Source organism: Syngnathus typhle, linkage group LG5, assembly GCF_033458585.1.
Source record: "Syngnathus typhle isolate RoL2023-S1 ecotype Sweden linkage group LG5, RoL_Styp_1.0, whole genome shotgun sequence".
NCBI lineage: Eukaryota > Metazoa > Chordata > Actinopteri > Syngnathiformes > Syngnathidae > Syngnathus > Syngnathus typhle.
In genome coordinates this window covers 3,061,682-3,082,630 of record NC_083742.1, presented here as the reverse complement: position 1 = coordinate 3,082,630, position 20,949 = coordinate 3,061,682, and the positions used below count along the sequence as shown (strand labels likewise).

General features: G+C 39.6%; 2 protein-coding genes across 7 annotated transcripts in view; both read right to left on the bottom strand.

The window, feature by feature from the left end:
* The window catches only part of stxbp1b (syntaxin binding protein 1b), a 137,159-nt gene extending 128,216 nt beyond the window's left edge, over positions 1–8,943 (bottom strand). The window contains exons 1-3 of one of the 3 annotated variants that reach the window (XM_061278631.1): positions 8,786–8,943; positions 2,332–2,381; positions 2,166–2,247 (exon numbers count right to left, since the gene is read on the bottom strand). In XM_061278631.1, the coding sequence (XP_061134615.1) occupies positions 2,166–2,247; positions 2,332–2,381; positions 8,786–8,822 (169 nt within the window). In that variant the 5' untranslated portion in view covers positions 8,823–8,943. The remainder of the gene's footprint in view (positions 1–2,165; positions 2,248–2,331; positions 2,382–8,785) is intronic. The other 2 variants (XM_061278630.1, XM_061278628.1) reach the window with 2 other exon arrangements.
* Positions 8,944–10,397: 1,454 nt separating this feature from the next.
* top3b (DNA topoisomerase III beta) overlaps positions 10,398–20,949 on the bottom strand; it is a 136,938-nt gene continuing 126,386 nt past the window's right edge. For all 4 annotated transcript variants that reach the window (XM_061277746.1, XM_061277748.1, XM_061277747.1 and 1 more), the window contains 3 exons: positions 17,188–17,389; positions 15,716–15,903; positions 10,398–11,272 (listed from right to left, as the gene is read on the bottom strand). In XM_061277746.1, the coding sequence (XP_061133730.1) occupies positions 11,000–11,272; positions 15,716–15,903; positions 17,188–17,389 (663 nt within the window). In that variant the 3' untranslated portion in view covers positions 10,398–10,999. The remainder of the gene's footprint in view (positions 11,273–15,715; positions 15,904–17,187; positions 17,390–20,949) is intronic.

Here is a 20,949-nt window from a genome sequence, read left to right as displayed (position 1 = left end):
ACAATAATAATAACAGAGAATGGCGTAGAACAGGGGTGTCCAAACTACGGCACGCGGGCCAACTGCGGCCCACGGTCCAGTTTTTATTGGCCCGCAGCAAAGAAGAAGTACCGGGCAGGCTAACGAGTTAGCGGAAAGATGCTAATTCGCGATCGTGCTAACACGCGCAAACGGACCTCTAAAGGAAATTAAACGAACATTTGGAGCAATACTACATTGTCCTAAAGGTTAGTTTGTAAAGAGACGGTTGTCTTGTTTAAGGATTTCAACTTAAAGAGACACTATCAGACTAAACATGCGAACACAAACGACCAGCTAACAGGGAGTGACCGCGCTGATAAAGTGAAGCAGCTCCAAGCTGAACTGGCATCACAACAGCGATTCTTCACACGGGACTGTGAGTCAAAAATAAATATTACTAAAGCAAGCTACGAAGTGGCCATGTTAAGACTGTTGATGTTATGGACCTGTAGACCTGACACAAACTATTATTTTCTGAAAGATAATGTGAATGATAAGAGCAAAATTCACTAGTTTTAAGTTTTAATGATAACAGACAACTTTGCATTACTTATAACTCCCGTTTAAAGTGTTCATGAGGCAAAAGTAATTTTAAACTCATGTAAATTTAAGGTATTTTATACAGTTTGTTCAATGTTATCTGACTCTTCAGATATGAATGAAAGGCAGAATTTGTGTTTTTAGAATTGTTCACATCTGCCTGAGTGACTCATATTTGATTACCGTTTTTTTTCCATGTATAATGCGCCCCCATGTATAATACGCACCCTAAAAATGGCATGTGGATGCTGGAAAAAAGCCTGTACCCATGTATAATACGCACCCAAATTTTGACTCCTACTTAAGTCTGTAAACGTAAAATTATTTCAGAAAAAAGATCATCTTTGGGAACAACCGGATGTTATTCTGCCGGTCAGTATCACTGCGCATGCGCTAGCAAACTCGATAGCCAAGAAATGTTTCGGATTTGTGTAGGGTACATTGTGACAGCAAACGAGCAGGTGATCGAGCAAGCGTCTGATACGAGAGCATTGTGTTCGTATGGAGCGTGTTTGAAGTGAACAGCAGGGAAGAAAGCGCATCTGTAATGGCGGCCTCCGTATCATATCCGGATTAAAAAAAAAAAAAAAGAAAATTTGGTTTTTTTGGGGGGGGGTTTTTTTGTACCCATGTATAATGCGCACCCCAGATTTTAGGACAATAAATTAGTTAAATTTTGTGCGTTATACATGGAAAAATACGGTATTTTGTCATTTGAAAAATAAAGACAATTGTGACTGTGAAATTTGTTTTATAACAGTGTGTATTTGCATGCCATTTTTGGAGTTAAAAAATGTCCGAAAAAACTTTTGGCCCCCGGGCCCCTTCACTTTCTCAAATCTGGCCCTCCTTGCAAAAAGTTTGGACACCCCTGGTGTCGAATAACATATGTGCCTTCGCCTTCACACAATAAAGGACAGTAATAACAATAGTGTGAAGGTCTTCAACTTCACGCTAATAATAATATTAAAGGACAGGAATAAAAATCGTGTGAAGGTCTTCACCTTCACACTAATAATAAAGTACAACAATAACATGTGAGAAGGCCATTGCCTTCACACAATAATAAATAATAAAGGACAGGAATAACAATAGTGTGAAGGTCTTCTCCTTCACACTAATGATAAAGTACAACAATAACATACGTATGTGAGAAGGCCATCGCCTTCACACAATAATAAAGCACTATAATATATGTGCGAAGGCCATCGCCTTCACACAATAATAAAGCACAATAACATATCTGTGAAGGCTTTCGCCTTCACACTAATAAAGTGTATGGTGTAGAATAACATAAGCCGCAGGTTGCAGACTCGTGCACTAGATAATTAACATGACTCAATACCCAAAGTTGGGGAAAAAAAGAAACAGATAACCTGTCTTGAGGAGCTGTGAAATTCCATTTCCAAGCCAAATTATTGAGCAAATGTGCCCCAATACCCTGAAGCTGCAGCCTTGGTCAGACAGCTGCAGAGCTCACGTAGCAGAGTAAGCGTAAAGAGAAACAAAAATAATACTATGACCTCATCAATCCTCAAGTAAACTATAAAAGAAATGTATTGTCTCTCACATGAATTTGTAGTGGTAAAACAAATGGTACTCACTGGTGATTCCCTCTGACATGATGTCTGTCATCTTGCAGCAGGAGGAAATCGTCCTCATACTTAGCTTGTCCACCACAAGCACCTACAAACAAGAGGCAGAACTCTTCATAATGGGGAATTTATGGTCTTAAAAACTCTGGGAATCTAAAAAAAAACATGCACTTACTTTCCATTTTCCTTTTTCTCTTGCCTTCTTGATGACAACGTTCATTATCTCTGTAACATGAGAGGTACACACTTATTTATTTATTTATTTATTTATTTATTTATTTATTTATTTATTTATTTATTTATTTATTTATTTATTTATTTATTTATTTATTTATTTATTTATTTATTTATTTATTTATTTATTTATTTATTTATTAACTTCCGGGTAAAAGGGATCTTTGACGTCTATCACCGTCAATGGAATTGAATGTGAGAAATAATGTGAGACAATGTGACTTAAATTGGGATTTTTTTGGCACATTGGCACCATTCAATATTAATATAAATGCAACTACCGTTTTTTTCCGTGTATAATGCGCCCCCATGTATAATACGCACCCTAAAAATGGCATGTTGATACTGGAAAAAAGCCTGTACCCATGTATAATACGCACCCAATTATTATTATATATTTTTTTTTAAGTCCCAATGATCGTCACACACGCAGGGAGGAAATGGGTCCCATTTTTATAGTCTTTGGTATGGTCTTAACTAGGCTGGATGTCATATTTTTTGTTGGCGTTGATTTCTCCGACTGCCCGTAAAGGCACCACCGCGATCAGTGCGGCAATGTGAAAAAGGCGTGCGGACGTGAAAAAGGCGGCTCTGTATGGGAGAGACGTTGAAGAGGAATAAAAACACCCTTGGAAACCAAAACTTGCCCCTCATCGTGACTCGGAGCCGCAACAAATGTTTCGGATTTGTGTAGGGTACATTGTGACAGCAAACGAGCAGGTGATCAAGCAAGCGTCTGATACGAGAGCATTGCCGTCGTATGGAGCGTGTTTGAAGTGAACAGCAGAGACGAAAGGAACAAGGCAAAGTGTTGTGAAATAAAATATCATCTGTAATACGCATTTTGTTATTTGCTGATTGTATTAAACTATCACATTCATTGTCAGTCAAGAAGAGAAGAGGACTATTCTCATCGGATCCATAGTACGCATGCGCAGTGATACTGCCTCGGTATGACGTCCGGTCCGCGATGGTGATTAAAAAACAAACAATAAAAACAACACACCATCAAGGATTGCACCATCGCATCAAACAATGTGTCGTCAATTATGAATTTTACTGACTAAGTGTGTTGGGCAGGATGGCTGAATGCGATGCGCGATTGACAACAAACAAGAAGAAAGGTGATTTCAAGTTTTATTTCGAGGGAGATTTGTCATGTCTCGTCCGCAGTTTTGCTATGTGTCTAGGCTGCCATAGTTTCTGTTTGCGTTGCCCCTCCCTTCCTGTGTCACCTCAATCAATGTAACGTGTTTTGTATTTTAGTCCTGTCTGCCCCTCGCTCACCGTCGGATCATTGCATGTGTTACTGTCATGATGTCTGTTTGGTTTCTGTTCCCGTCTTTGGTAATGTCACCCTGTCTTTTTGTTCCACGTCTTTGTCGGTCAGTCCTGTTGTTGGTTTTGTTGTACCATGATTTTCTTTAAAAAAAATAAATAAATAATAAATAAAACAAAATAAAAAAAATAAATTAATAAAATTGTACCCATGTCTAATGCGCACCCCAGATTTTAGGACAATAAGTTAGTTAAATTTCGCGCATTATACACGGAAAAAAACGGTAACTCTGAATTTTACGTCAGGGCCGTTCTCAGCTCTTAGTTTGTGTTTATGTCACGTTAGCATAGCTATCGTTTAGCCTGTTGTTGCTCGTTCATGACTGTTCTTGGTGTTGGATTTTGTCGAATAAATTGCCCCCCAAAATGCGACTTATACTCCGGAGCGACTTATACCGTTTTTTTCCATGTATGTTTCCTTTGTTTACATAAGGAAATCCAGTGATGACTATGTGGAATAACAATCTCGAAACATTTAAAATAACTACCCTTTTTTTTCCATGTATAATGCACCTTAATGTATAATACGTACCCTAAAAATGGCATGTCGATGCTGGAAAAAAGCCTGTACCCATGTATAATACGCACCCAAATTTTGACTCCTACTTGAGTCCGTAAACGTAAAATTATTTCAGAAAAAAGATCATCTTTGGGAACAACCGGATGTTATTCTGCCGGTCAGTATCATTGGCATGCACTAGCAAACTCAATAGCGAAGAAATGTTTTGGATTTGTGTAGGGTACATTGTGACAGCAAACGAGCAGGTGATCGAGCAAGCGTCTGATACGAGAGCATTGTGTTCGTATGGAGCGTGTTTGGAGTGAACAGCAGAGAAGAAAGCGCATCTGTAATGGCGGCCTCCGTATCATATCCGGATAAAAAAAATATAATAAAACATTTTTTAAAAAATTGTTTTTTTTGTTCCCATGTATAATGCGCACCCCAGATTTTAGGACAATAAATTAGTTAAATTTTGCGCATTATACATGGAAAAAAACGGTAATGCAATGTTTACGTCTGAAGACTTTGGAGGAGTGGGCCAAAATCTCTACAGTGTGTGCAAACCTGGTCAAGAACTACAGGAAATGTCTGATCTCTGTAATTGCAAACAAAGAATTCTGCACCAAATATTAAGTTATGTTTTCCTGATGTATCAAATACTTATTTCCTGCAATAAAATGGAAATTAATTATTTAAAAATCGTACAATGTGATTTTCTGGATTTTTGTTTTAGATTCCATCACTCACAGTTGAAGAGTACCTATGATAGAAATTACAGACTTCTACATCAGGCATGTACAAAGTCCGGCCCGCGGGCCAAATCCGGCCCACGATCAGATTTCATATGGCCCGCAGCTTCGGACTTATAATGTATTATTTATGGACCACCTGCACTGTCAAACCAAATAAAAAAAATAAAAAATGAAACTTGAACCTGTAATTCCTATTACCAAAGGGTGGCAGCACCACCGCTCGCCGCTCATTTCTGCCATGGCGACTGCAAAGAAAACGAGGACAGTTGACATTGCGGGCTGTCGCTTTCAAGAGAAATGGGAATTACAATACTTCTTCGCTGAAAATCAAGGCAATTGTGTTTGTCTAATTTCTAAAGAGACGGTTGCCTTGTTTAAGGATTTCAACCCAAAGAGACACTAGTAGACTATACATGCTGACACATACGACAAGCTAACAGGGAGTAACCGCGCTGATAAAGTGAAGCAGCTCCAAGCTGAAATGACATCACAACAGCGATTCTTCACGCGGGGCTGTGAGTCAAAATTACATAAAAATTAAATATGACTTAATATTAAGTATTACGAAGTGGCCATGTTAAAACTGTTGATGTTATAAACCTGTAGACATGACACAAACTATTACTTTCTGAAAGATATTGTAAATGACAAGAGCAAAACTCACTTGTTTTAAGTTTTAATAATAACAGACACATTTGCATTACTTATAACTCCTGTTTAAAATGTTCATGAGGCAAAAATAATTTTAAACTCATGTAAATTTAAGGTATTTCATACAGTTTGTTCAATGTTATCTGACTCTTCAGATACGAATGAAAGGCAGAATTTGTATTTTTAGAGTTTTTCCACATCTGCCTGAATGGCTTATATTTGGTTATTTTGTCATTTGAAAAATAAAGACAATTGTGACAATGAAATTTGTTTTATAACAGTGTGTATTTGCATGAAAGTTTTGTAGTTAAAAAATGTCCAAAAAAACTATCGGCCCCCGGGCCCCTTCACTTTATTAAATCTGGCCCTCCTTGCAAAAAGTTTTGGACACCCCTGTTCTACATGCTTTGCAAGTGGGAAAACCTGATAAATCCGCATTGTATCAAATACTTGTTCTCCCCACTGTACATGCCAAACGCAATCGACAAACACGCTGACAGAACCTGGCATGAAAATAAACATGCATCTGTTTATACGCCAAACGCAATTAACTTTGTGTTACCAAATTATCAAGTGTCGGGGAGAAGCAACTCTGTGCGCTGTAAAGCCCCAAACACGCTAGACTAGACCCGCGCTGGCACAAAAAAAAAAGTTATACCCGTTTTTATGCCAAGTGCATGGATGTCAGTCTACTGAGGTAAATTTTGGATTCTATGCGTCACTGTATGTCACCTTAAATGGCGACCTTGCAGCAGTGAGAAGACCCTAAGCTATTTTTGCGGTACAGAGAAGATCTAGTTTCAGCAATGTGTAGGTACTTAGAATATGGAAGGGCCATTTGTCCGTGACCAGGAAGACCTTTGTCCATGCCCTTTTAAGGGCATCGGAAGTAACCAGTAGAGTGAGACTCGGACCGCAGCTGTTGTCTTACGAGGTACAAATGATGGGGGAGAACAGATAGAAAGGGGGGAAAGCGCGGGGCGCAAGGAGCGCGCAGAGGCGCGAAGGACAAGACCAGGCGCGCAAGGGCGCAAGGGGCAAGAGCAAGAAGCGCGAGGGCCTTTTTGGGTCGAACATCTGTGCTGTCAAGAGCTGAAACATCTTTGCTCTTGGGGCCACCCTAACTTTTGGAGAGACATCACTTTGACATCGGTTGAATAAATCTTTTCCCAATCAACCGTGTGTCACCGAAGTGCTTCCTTACCCGGACCAACCATCGTTCACTGAGTGTTTTTTTGGAGACCAGCGAAACAACAAAGACCATTCACCTCACTACCAATAAAGGGCCCTCAGACTTCTTTAAGATGACATAGCATGTACGTATTTCCTTGTTGCCTCAACAATGCCCCTACATCCAGCTTCTTGTTGTGATCAACAACAGAAACAACCATATACAGAAAGGTGACTCCAATATTTGATGGATACAATTCAGTCAATCAGAGGGAACATATCTACAAAGCATTATTAACCCTCACCCATTTCAACTAACCTAACATGGGATGGATGGATGGATGGATGGATGGATGGATGGATGGATGGATGGATGGATGGATGGATGGATGGATGGATGGATGGATGGATGGATGGGTACATACCAGGAAATCAGTGTGACTTCTGCGCCATCACAAATTTACACGACATACAGCCGTGTCCGGACCTCTGCAGTGGAGGCTCTGCCGAACCCCTGAGACCGACCCACCGAACCCCTAGGGTTCGATTGAATCCAGGTTAATAACCACTGAACTAACTCTTGTAAAAGCGGCTTGCAACTTTGCAACAATAGGAAGGTGACAACTGTTGAGAAAACCCTAAAGTATTTGGTTAAACACGTATTTTTGCACTAGCTGTACCACAATGCCAACTGGGGGTACGAGAGTAGGAGTCTACACATCTGTAGATAAAAGGCAGGCTTGAGTCTGAACAGATTGCTGAGTGTTGATGCATTGAGAGAGACAACCTCAAGCCTCGACGCAGTTTGGACAGCAATAGATCTGAACTTCAAACAAAAAGCAAATGAGCAAAAACAAATACTGCTGATGGTTCACAATTTGTTTTACTTGGGTGGATGGACATACAGATAAGGAGTGTCCCAGTTTCCATCACTGGGGTTTAACAATCCAGTCTGTCCTCTATGGAGGGTAAATGCAATCCCTGCCTCTAATCTGCTTCAAATCCTCTTAGCCCATACAACACTCGCCATCACTATTTCAGAGCGGTTCTGTGTCATCTGACAACGTCACAGAAAAACAACAGGCTTCAGAAACAGACACAAACGAAACCTTTGAAAGAATTACATTCATCCTATTTTTGTCTCAAATGTTAGAAGTGACTTTTGGGGAGGAGTAAGATTCTGGCATGACATGTTTTAATGACGACAATATCGCAACAATGCTGGATTTGGTCTAACTTTTATTACATTGGAACATTTTGTACTGAATTGAATTAAATTAAATCAAATTTGAAGTTTGCCTTTCACCTGTCAGCTCCCCGTGACCCTGGACAGTTTAAGTGATATAAAAGATTGATGAATATCAAATAAAATGGAGGTGCCCTGTATCAGTTATCAAGATTCTTTAAGATGTTAAATACGTTTTAAAACAACCTACATACAATGACATTTTACCAGTAACAATTCCTCCCTCAACACTTTGCAATATCTAAAATGATCCTTTGGAGGCTGTTTATTTGATGTTTTATTGGACTATAACAAAAATACAAAAATAATACATAATTGTACTCCTTTTATTACAGAAACAAAATTAATGTTTAAGATATTCTAGTAAAAAAAAACATGGTACGTAGTCTGTTTTGTAAAACATTTTGAGTCACTTTATGACAATAATCTAAGCATTTAAAAAAATGTGCCACACGAGCCCCGTAAGGATAAGCGGTTCGGAAGGTGAATGAATGAATGAATGAATGAATGCATACACGAAGGCATGAATATATTGTGAATTATATATATGAATATAAAAACGTAACCACGACGAATCAAAATGAAAAATACATCAATTTGAAATGTGAATATAATTTGAGGAAAGTTTTAGTTTTCACTCGTTTGATATTTAACTTATTTGTTGGTTGTACTGCTTAAAAGTGCTTCCTCGGTGTTGATCAAATAACAAAGAATTAACAAGAAAAACACTCCTTACTTTCTCCGACAACGGCTTTCAGTCCAAAAGGTGCCATAGCTGACCGGATGCGCGTCCACCTCTCTGCCGCACTATGGCTAACGGAAAAAAGCAAACCGAATTACAATCACAGACATATAACTCTACATCCCCCCGTCAAGATCCGAGTGCTACGTCGACGTCGTAATCTAACTGGATGTGGCAACGTGAGCGATCGGTTGACGATGCCTTGCTTATTTGCTGCTTAAATCAATTATACCCAGTGGGTACTACCCACTGTTTTCCATTCAAAGACAGATCTCATAGGATCAAGACTTTACAGTGACTGTTGGGCATTATAACATCATTTCGCAGATACACTTTGCTGACTTGGAAAAATTTACATTACATTGCATGTTTCATCATCTCGTTTCACTTTTCCCATAATAGTTTTATTTCAGGGGCGAAGATGGGCTATTGGAATAATGTAAAATTACAATATATAGACTATAAAACTTAAAATCCTTACCAATACAAATTAAGCACACTTGTCAAAAGGGTAAACACACTGCACATACAGGATGCCTGTCAAGACCATGTGTATTTTCTTAGAGGCGTGGGTCCGTCCCGGCGCCCGTCCGGATCGGAAACCGAGATGGGTGGTGATTGGAAAATGACTCGTGAGACAGACATCTTCGTTAGAAAAAATATTTTATTCCTGCTCATGCTGATGTCTCCTCGTTACCTCGCGTCTGCGCGCCTCTGTCTCCGCGCGAGTCTCCTCGTGTCTCTCTTTTCTGTTACTGCGACCGTCTCCTTTTGGGTCCGGTTTGAATACGCAAATTAACTAATCGCAAATGCCTCAGTGGGCTATGTTCCCCTATAGGCGAATGGTCACAACAGCGCGCAATTACCTAGGTAATTAGAAGTCTACAACCAGGAACCGATAACACCTTCAAGCAATCATAAACTGGATGGGTCCATTTGTCTTTCCTTGCAAGGCGCCAGGAGTTACTTATCAGACAGTAACTTAAAGTTTAAATTAAGTTGTATGTTCCTATATTGGAACTGTTACGGAGAACTTTTTTTTCCGCTGAAACATCGTTCTCAGTGCGTGTTCTTACGCTAGGATCCCTGTGTGGAATGGAGTGGAGTGGAGTGGAGTGGAGTGGGGTAGAGTAGAGTGGAGTGGAGTGGGGTAGAGTAGAGTAGAGTAGAGTAGAGTAGAGTAGAGTGGAGTGGAGTGGAGTGGAGTGGAGTGGAGTGGAGTGGAGTGGAGTGGAGTGGAGTGGAGTGGAGTGGAGTGGAGTGGAGTGGAGTGGAGTGGAGTGGAGTGGAGTGGAGTGGAGTTGGAGTGGAGTTGGAGTAGGGTAGAGTGAGTGTAGTAAAATTTACCCAAAATTACCCACTTGAGATTGTGCAGGACGTAGCCTTTCCCTGCAATTCTCTTGTCACCACTAGAAAGCAGCACAGGGCTGCGTATCCATCTAACATGATGCCTTGTTTCTTCTTCATCATCTCATTGAGCTAAAACAATGCATTTTAAGAAGAAAATGGCCCTGTCAAAGAAGAGTTGCTTTTTAAATAAGGATTTATGTGAAGGGAAACCAGTTCAACATACACTTCTTGTCAGAAACTGGGCCGAATGACCAAGTGAGTCAAATATTTTTATTGACAAAAAGGGAATTGGAAGACTGGTACATTGGCAGGTGAAGCAGAGAAGCAGTGCTGACAGAGAATGGCGACAGGTGCTTGGACGTGGATGGTTGCTTGCGGGAAAAGGACAGGTGGTCGGTCGTTCGTTCGCGATGGCCTTCAGTAGGCAACAGAATTCCTTCCAGAACATGAATGGTCCATGGCAATTAAGGGAAAATCCTGTACTGAGATACATAGGAGACCTAAAAAATAAGGTATTCGATCGATCCATCTTCTGAACTGCTCATCTGTAATGTTTGTCTGAATTAATGTTCAGATTCATTTCTTTTCTGCTAAATAACATAATTAGCACCAGCCTAAAAACATCAGTTTGCAGCAAATAATTACAGTAAATATGTATATGAAAAAAAACACTTATAGGACCTGAATATAAAACAATAAATTGAAAAACAGTTATGACAGCTGTTACTGGGCCACTTTTATGTCTCCACACACCAGTTAGGAAACATCAACTTGAAGTATTACGAAGATAATACACCCGCAGTATGTGAAATTATGTTGAGTACAAAAATAAAATGAAATGATGACACACTAGATACACTATACAAAGTACGCTGCCAATTCAGCCATTTTGTCTTTAGGCTTTTTTGGGGCGCCACGACGTCCCCTGCCTCGCCCTCGTCTTGTACCTCCACTCCGGTGCATGGGGTGCTTCATGGTTGCGTGTTTAAGCTCCACAAGATCCTGGAAGAGTGAATTGCAGAAAACACAGCCGGTGTGTTGGGTATCACCGGCAGACAGTGGGCTGCGAGCTTTATTGAAGTCTACTGTGACCAGGGAGGCATCACAGGTATTGCAATTCTCTTGAGCAACCTGCGGAAATAAGAAATGCAGGCTTTATTAAGTGTTATGGAATAGCTCACTCACCAATGGGTATATTCTCCCATTTGCGCCCAAGTAATTTTTTTTAAACGCCTGCCTTGCGCACTTTCAAGGTGAAGCAACTCTTGCATTCAGACCTCTGACAGACATGCGTATCTTGGAAATGTGTGCACAACCACCGAAGAGGTGTGATACGGGGAAGTCAGCAGGTAGTCCTAATTTTTGGATGGTGGAGTTTTTGAGACGTGGACCCTCTTGCGGGGTTTTAAAAGGAAATGATTCGGTAGGTCGGTAGGCAGGTTATTGATCCGGGAGGGGGGGGGGGGGGGGGAAATTCAGTTGGCAGCAGTTAAGTACATAAATAGACAATATAAACATCAGACACGACAAAAACGATAAAAGACCCTGTCAGCCATAGACGTCTATTAGACGTCTGGTCTTGTATAGACCTAATTTAGACGTCTAAAATTGGTTTCGGTATAGACCTAAAATAGACGTCTAAATTAAAAACATCAAATATGATCATATTTTGAAATTTTAAAGTCTCAACCAGCTGTAAGTTTTATAAATAATGTACAGACGCTGTTTGGATTTGTGTTTAACAAGCATATTGATCCGTACATGTGAATTGGTTATTTCTGTAACCTGATATGGACGTCGATTTTAGGTTATTTTATAGACCTAAAATAGACGTCTAAATTAGGTCTATATATAGACCTAAAATGGTGACAAATTTAAATCAATTAAATATGAAATATTAAACCATAAACCAGCTGTAGGTTGTATAAATAATGAACAGAGGTTTAATTGCTTTGTTCTAAACAACCATTGATCCGGGTAAAGTGTGTTTTTTTCTGAAACCTGTTCGATGTCTATATTAGGTCTATCTGTAGACCTCATTTAGACGTCTGTATTAGGTCTACACATAGACTTAATTTAGATGTCTATTTTAGGTCTACAATTACCTAAAATAGACGTCTATTTTAGGTCTACACATAGACCTAAAATATACGACAAAAATAAATAATCAAATATGAAATATTAAACTCAAAACCATTCTGTAAGTCGTATACATAATGTACAGAAGTCGTGTTGCTTTATTTTAAACAACCATTGATCCGTGTGACGTGTGGTCATTTCTGTGACCTGATTTTAGGTCTATGGAATAACCTAAAATAGATGCCAAAATTAAATCCATCAAATATGATCATATTAAACCCAAAACAGCCATTGATCCGTGTAAAGCGTCATTGGGGCTATAGAATAACCTAAATATAGGACCAAATTAAATCCATCAAATATAAAATATTAAACCCAAAACTACTCTGTAAGTTGTATAAATAATGTACAGAAGTTGTGATGCTTTGTTTTAAACAACCATTTATCCGTGTGAAGTGTGGTTATTTCTGTAACCTGATATTAGGGCTATGGAATAACCTAAAATAGACGACAAAATTAAAATATAAAACTCTGAACCAGCTGTAAGTTGTATAAATAATGTACAGAATTTTATCATTTATTACTATTATTAATTTTAACCATACGTCTACTTGTAGATTGTCTGACCATGTGGGGGATTAAATTAAAGACATTAGATAGTGAATGCCCAAAAAGTAGCTCATCAAGTGGAGCAAAATAAAATAAGTAAAATAAAATAACGACAAGGGGGGGGGGGGGGGGGGAGGATTCGCAGGGTACCAAAAAGTTACAAAACCATTCACTCCATAAGCTTTGAGATGATGGCATGGCAAATATGTAATTTCCCTTTTTTACCCATTTAGTGATTTGTGACTCCAGATTTAGCTCAAGGAGTGGCACGTGAAAAAGTAGGTGCTTATCTTCTGATGTCATTAAAATGTGCACTTAACTTTGTTTTGTGCTCAACAGGCCTTGGAACTCTAAGGCAAATCACTTCAAAAGTTAAAATTGTGTTTTGTCATGTTATTAACAGCAGTTAATGGGTGAATTGTCAAATCAGACATCTTCTTTTTCCCTTTCCCTTTCCCAGACTCCAACCCTGGAGATAAGAGGAGCATCTGTATTAAAAACTGATTGAACTCCACAAGGTACAAATTGATTTTTGATTTATTCCTGATTGTAGAAGTTATCACAACTGCCTTGCGTTATCTTTGGAAATTGATCTGTTATTGGTGGTTTGAATATACTTATGTATGCTTAGCTACTGTCGCGCACATGCAAAAAGTGTATATTGTAATTGCAATCTTCAATATGGAACTTGCATTTATGACATGTCATTGCCTTGACTTTCACACCCCGGAAAACATGGCAGATGTCAAAGTGCAAAATTAAACCCAGGTTTACCCTATACATTTTCATCATTTGGATAACAACTTGTAGAACAAGCAATTTTATCAGTACTATTTTAAAATAACGTGATTGGATATGTACAACAGCCAAATTAGTTTGCACCACATTCAAAGGCACAAACAGAACGCCACCATTTTCTTTCAAACAGGGCAAAGTTTATCATTGGAGAATGGTTAATTTGAATCTTGTAGCTAACATTTGCTTCCTTCTTCAACAGCTAGGAAGTGAGTGTGAAACGCCCATGACAGGGAAAAGTAAGAGTTTTTTTTGTAGGCATTAGTAATTTAAAAAGAGGTCATAGCTGCAGTAATTTAAGTGAGTATTGTATTTCTTTTTCTCTTTATTCTCAGGGTTTCTGAAGGTCATTGTGGAGCCCCTTCTGGCAATCCCGTGGCTGAGGAGCCTCAACTCTCATTCAGAATGTGACACGGAGAGTGGACGGTGCCCATGACTGATCTGGAGACCTTTGACATGATGTCCAAGGAAAAAATTGACAAACAGGATGCAAGACTGAATGACAGAATGATTAAGCTTAGAATTGGCTATTCAAAATTTTGGACTTCCACTCTTCTGAGACACTGTTCATAATTCCTTGTATACAGATTGTCTTGTGTTAGGAGGCCGCTTATTTGAAGACGTGCCTGTTTCCAAGACCATGGACAGGTATGATTAGTTTGATATCTGTACTGTAGATTAAACAAAGGCAACAGTGAAGGCTTACGATGTGGTGGCTGCGCTCAATGTTGACATTTGTTTTCTGTTGTAAACTACACAAATGCCAATGATAACCTTCAATATGCGTGCTCGTGTGACTCGTGCAGAGGGCCCTCAGGAAGAGTGCTCTGATAGCACTGGTAAATAAAAAAAACAAAAACTGTCTGCTCATTCCTGCGCGATTGCTTCATGTTCGAAATGTGCGACTGACATGAGATGCATCAAGGAAAAAATATTCTACAGGTAGTCGTGTTTTCTTTCCCATATTCACATTTTTTCTACAGAGTAATCCCAAGGTCTACAATGGGTGGTGCCTGATGTACATCAAGTTCATCTTTGTAGAAGCTGTTGGCGACACGCACAGACGCCACGGATGATAAAACAAGGACCGCAATGGCTTTAAAATTAAAACGGGCTCCAGCGCTGAGTAGCAAAAGGGGCTATCAAAAGCCCACAAGAGAGTGATGTTTATATTGCTGTGTTTCGCCGAGCTGGTTGTTTTGTTTGATATGGCCTACCTACATAAAATATGTATATATTTATATTAGAACGTAGTAGTTTTGTTCTTTTAAATAGCCCCCATTTTTTAATACTGTATGTGTATTTTTACATTTCTAAGCATATGATTTAAAAACATTGCACATTTATATTTCTGATGGTTGGATAATGTTTGATAAAATGTTTTTATTTAGGTTCATTTAACGTTTTGGTTAATTTTAACATCAAAAGGTGTATTTATATCTGCAGGTAACATAAGTATGACTGTCACTGAAACCTAATTCTGTATTAAAAAATGTAAACTTTCACACCCAGGACCATCACTAATCAAATGCATTTTCACAACACCCTGGAACTACACAAAGGTAAGGATCACACATTAAATGTATTGAAGAGAACCTCAATGTTGAATAGACGTCTAGACGTTCAAATGATAACTAGCTATTAGCCATCATTTGAACGTCAACTCAATAAACGTTTAAAAAAACGTTCACATCTAGAGGTCTAATAGACGTCTATCCCGTAGTCTAAAAGACGTCTATTAGACGTCTATTAGACGTCTATGACATAGACATCTATATTTGTTACACTTTTAGACCATTTTTAGATGTGTTTTAGCCGAGACGTCTGGTTAGAATATAGACGTCTAATAGATGTCTATTAGACGTCCAATACAAAACACCTTTAAATTGTGGGAGAAATTTCATGATGACTTCCTTTTAGCAAATACTACAAGCTAAATGTTTATGACCCACCCACCTCATTTAAAGCCTTTTGTGATTGTGCTGGGAAAAAGTTCAAAATGATCATTACTGTATAAATTTTGCATGTAATACAGGGATATAGAGAATAAAAGATCATTTACAGGACAACATAAGACGATTCATATCTTACCTGCACTCGATGCGCATGTTCAAAGAAATTAACTACAACGTTGCATCGATTACAGGACATCTTCCATTTTGGCCCAGAAGTTGGATCCAGCACCAAAACTCCACTGTCACACTCCACACATTGTCCAATCCCCAAGGAGTTGAGAGAGTGCTGGCAGGAAGGATGGGTACATTCATTGCATCCTACATCTAGGAGAATTGGGAAGGACCACAGAAGGTAACATGAATTATGGACAATATTTTGAATATATAAAACATTATGTAAACAAATGTGAAACCTAAAAGATTTGTTAATTCTATAAAATCTGAAATAATCCTAATCATGGTAATCAGGCGAGGTGAGAAGCTAGCAGTGAGCGGCAAGGAGCTACAGGTATGCGGCGCGGCAAAGGGCTATATTTCGAGCTAGAGCGGCGGGTGAACGGAGAGCTCTTGGGATGAGGAAGCCAACCGGTAACCCGATTCACCAGGCCCCAATAATGGCAACCCCAGGCACCAGTACTGAATGGCAGCGGTTAACCCACAGAGTCCAGCACCAGCTGCTAGCACCAAAACATGCCACCAAAGCAAACATTAGAACAAAATGTTCACGCACGCACGCACACGCGCACACACGCACGCACACGTGCACACACACGCACACACACTTCCATATGGGAGGGTATCGTGAGACTTGGAACTGCCTCTTACCTGGTCAAATGCAATAAAACGCAGCACAAGGGAAGTGGAACTTCGAAAGACCTTAGAGAGCCGAGAGCCATTTTTGCGGATGGCTAATGCTATAACGATAGCTGCTATGCGCGCGAGGTTATTTCATGTCAAAATAGGCTGCTCTGTTCATGTTTCGAGTAAATCTACGGATCGATATGGAAGGGAAACATAGGTAAGTAGTACCAATGCGTTAGATCGAACTTTAGTCAGTTCTGATCATTTTATAGGAGCTCGTTTGAGAGACGCGATTGTTTACACTTTGCTGAGGCTCATGGGAGATTGCGAGCTGAGGGTCATGGGTTTTTGCGGATGGCTAATGCTATAACGATAGCTGCTATACGCGCGAGGCTATTTTATGTCAAAATAGGCTGCTCTGTTAATGTTTCGAGTAAATCTACGGATCGATATGGAAGGGAAACATAGGTAAGTAGTACCAATGCGTTAGATCAAACTTTAGTCAGTTCTGAAAATTTTATAGGAGCTCGTTTGAGAAACGCGATTGTTTACAGAGGGCTCGTTGGTTATTGGCTAGTGGGTGCATACCGCAACCCTAGTCAACCTCAGTTTGTTGCAGTAAAGCTTCTATTTTATGCGCCTTATAGTCCGGTGCGCCTTATATATGGACAAAGTTTTAAAATGGGCCATTCATTGAAGGTGCGCCTTATACCCCGGTGCGCCTAATAGGGCGGAAAATACGGTACTTATGGAAATAAAAACAGCAATTCCATAAACTCGACAGACTAAGTAATATAGTATTCTTACTTTTTTTCATGTCCCTGAAAGGCGGGTTGCTGAAGCAATAGGGGCACAGGGGGTAACTTTTGCCTCGGGTGCCAGACGTCCACAGCACGAGCTCAAAGTCATCCAGTGGACAGCGAAGTTCTTTATATAGTTTGATGGCTCCATTCTGGGGTAGACTATATGTCTCATCACAGTGGGAGCAGTGGAGTCGACTGGGTTTGGCCTGCAAACATGTTAGGCTGATGTAAACAACAATTATTTTTATATGTAATGCAATTTCAATTACAAAGAGATTTAGAGGTTCTAGTGCCGTGGTTCTTAATCTTGTTGGAGGTACCAAACCCCACCAGTTTCATACACGCATTCATCAAACCCCTCTTTAGTAATTTTTTTTTTCTTCTCAAATTCAAGACATAGATGTTTGTTACTAGTGCACAAAATGAGCTGTGTAGGAACATCACTTTTTTCAATCAAAAGCAACACAATGCATAAACTCACAACAAATGACATACGTACAAATCAGTGTGACTTTTGCTGTTGCCATTGCGAGACCAATTCAGATATAAGTCATTGTGAATTTACGCAATTAATCAGGTGTGTCCGCAGTGGAGGCTCTGCCGAAGCCCTACGGTTCGATCGAACCCAGGTTAAGAACTACTGTTCTAGAGATTAAAATATATATATTTATCTAAAGTGGTCAGTTACAGCAAATGACTGGATAAGGTAAATGAAACAAATTTGGGGGCAAGATAAAAAAAAAAGGAGATTAATAAGCCAACATTATAATTACCGTTTCTTTCCGTGTATAATGTGCAAAATTTAACTTATTTATCGTCCTAAAATCTGGGGTGCGCATTATACATGGGTACAATTTTTTTGTAATTTTTTTTTTTAACGGGCCTGACGTAACATTCAGAATTATTCAAATAACTATTACATAAATAACGTTTATAAAACCATCTGTGTCACTCCAATTCATTAAATCCATCTTTATGTCAACAATGGGTGCGTGGTGCGTGCACTTCAAAATATTCCACAGGCTCATACAACGATATATAAATTATATATCAAATATCGTTTCTTTCCGTGTATAATGCGCAAAATTTAACTAATTTATTGTCCTAAAATCTGCCTAAAATAAATTTAAAAAATAAAATAAATAAAAAAAATTGTACCCATGTATGCATTATACATGGGTACAATTTTTTGTACCCATAAATAAAAAAAAAAAAATTATTTAATTTTTTATTTTTTATTTTTTTAAGAAAATCATGGTACAACAAAACCAACAACAGGACTGACCGACAAAGACGTGGAACAAAAAGTGACATTACCAAAGACAGGAACAGAAACCAAACAGACATCATGACAGTAACACATGCAATGATCCGACGGTAAGCGAGGGTCAGACAGGACTTAAATACAAAACACGTTACATTGATTGAGGTGACACAAGAAGGGAGGGGCAACGCAAACAGAAACTATGGCAACCTAGACACATAGCAAAACTGGGGACGAGACATGACAAATCTCCCTTGAAATAAAACTGGAAATCACCTTTCTTCTTGTTTGTTGTCAATCGCGCATCGCATTCAGCCATCCTGCCCAACACACTTTGTCAGTAAAATTCATAATTGACGACACATCGTTTGATGCGATGGTGCAATCTTTGATGGTGTGTTATTGTCAAATATTGTTTGTTTTTTAATCTCCATCGTGGACCGGACGTCATACGGAGGCAGTATCACTGCGCATGCGCACTATGGACCCGATGTGCAGAACGGATGCCTAAGACACGTCAGCTATATAAAGAACGAGAGTTCAGTTTTCTTCCTATTAGTTTGAATTCACAGTTTAATTAGCAGTTTCAATCAGCAAATACTTAAAAAAAATAATAAATTGGGTGCGTATTATACATGGGTACAGGCTTTTTTCCAGCATCAACATGCCATTTTTAGGGTGCGTATTATACATGGGGGTGCATTATACACGGAAGAAAACGGTATTGTATATTTCATATTATTCCAAGTATTAAATACTTCATACAGTGATCTCTCACTGAGCAAAATTTCATTTTTTCGCTATCATGATAGCATTAGCCACCCGCAAACTCCCATGAGCCTCAGCTTGCAGACTCCCATGAGCCTCAGCAAAGTGTTATGGTAGCCCCCTGTAAACAATCGCGTTTCTCAAACTATCTCCTATAAAATGATCGGAACTGAATAAAGTTCGATCTAACACATTGGTACTGCTTACTTATGTTTCCCTTCCATATCGATCCGTAAATTTACTCGAAACATTAACGGAGAAGCCTATTTTTAAATGAAATAGACTCGTGCGTATAGCAGCTATCATCATAGCATTAGCCGCCCGCAAACTCCCTTGAGCCTCAGCTCACAGACTCCCATGAGCCTCAGCAAAATGTCGTGGCAACCCCCTGTAAACAATCACGTTTCTCAAACTCTCTCCCATAAAAGTGATCGGAACCGACTAAAGACTGATTTAACACATTGGTGCTGCTTATTTATGATTTCGTTGGATATTGATCCGTAAACGCACTCGAAAACATGAACGGAACAGCCTATTTTGAAATGAAATAGCCTCGCGGGTACAACAGCTATTCAGTGACGCCCCCTGACCACGGTTGCCGTAATGCTGGGAAGCGATGCGACATTGTAATTTACTAGTCGTACTAAAACGTATTGAAACATTTTGGCAGAGCACTGTGTACAACCAGTATGGATCAACAAATTCATCAATGGATCCATATATAAGGCGCTCTGCATTATAAGGCGCACTGTGGGTTTTTGAGTAAATTTTAAGTTTTCAAGTGCGCCTAATACTGTGGAAAATACGGTATATACATTATTTTGAAACTTAAACACCACTGTGTTGAAATTTCAGCACAATGGTGCACTGGTTTAGCACGTCCGTCTCACAACTCAGGGTGCGGGTTCAATTCCACCTCCGCATGTTCTCTCCATGCCTGATTGGGTTTTCTTCAAGCACTCCAGTTTCCGTCCACATCCCAAAAACATGCATGGCAGGCCGATTGAGAAATTGCCTGTGGGTGTGAGTGTGGGTGGTTGTTCAGCTCTGTGTGCCCTATGATTGACTGGCAACCAGTTCAGGGTGTCCCCTGCCTCCTGCCCAATGACTGGTGGGATAGGCACCAGCACGTCCGCGACCCTCGTGGGGACAAGTGGTACAGAAAATGGATGGATGTGTTGAAATTTCCAACAGGGTGTTTCTTCTTGCCCGCAAGAGGGCATAGGTGTATTGTAAGTTCATTAGAAATATAGTTTATCTTGCAAAGCAATGCAAAGTGTCCGTCAAGAGAATTGCCACACTACACTAACCTGGGGGACATCATGCATAGAAGAAAACAAAAGTGAGTCATGGTTGCACATGAATCTCCTGTTGTGTTAATAATAATAATAATTCATTAAATTTGTATAGCGCTTTTCAAAAACCCAAAGACGCTGACAGGGAACAAGGCAAAGACATACATGAGGGGAGGGGGACGGGGAAGAGACAATGGGATAAAATTTAAAAGAGGAAACCAGTTATGGGTAGGGGAGGTCATAGGCTTGAGAGAAGAGGTAAGTTTTTAGACGGGACTTAAATATGGGGAGTGTGGGTGAGTCACAGACAGACTGAGGGAGAGAGTTCCAGATGTGCACGAGAAGGCTCTGTCACCGGAGGATTTGAGTTTAGATTTTGGGACTGTCAGACGTGAAGTATTGGAGGATCGGAGGGGACGGTTGGGGCAGTAGGAGACGA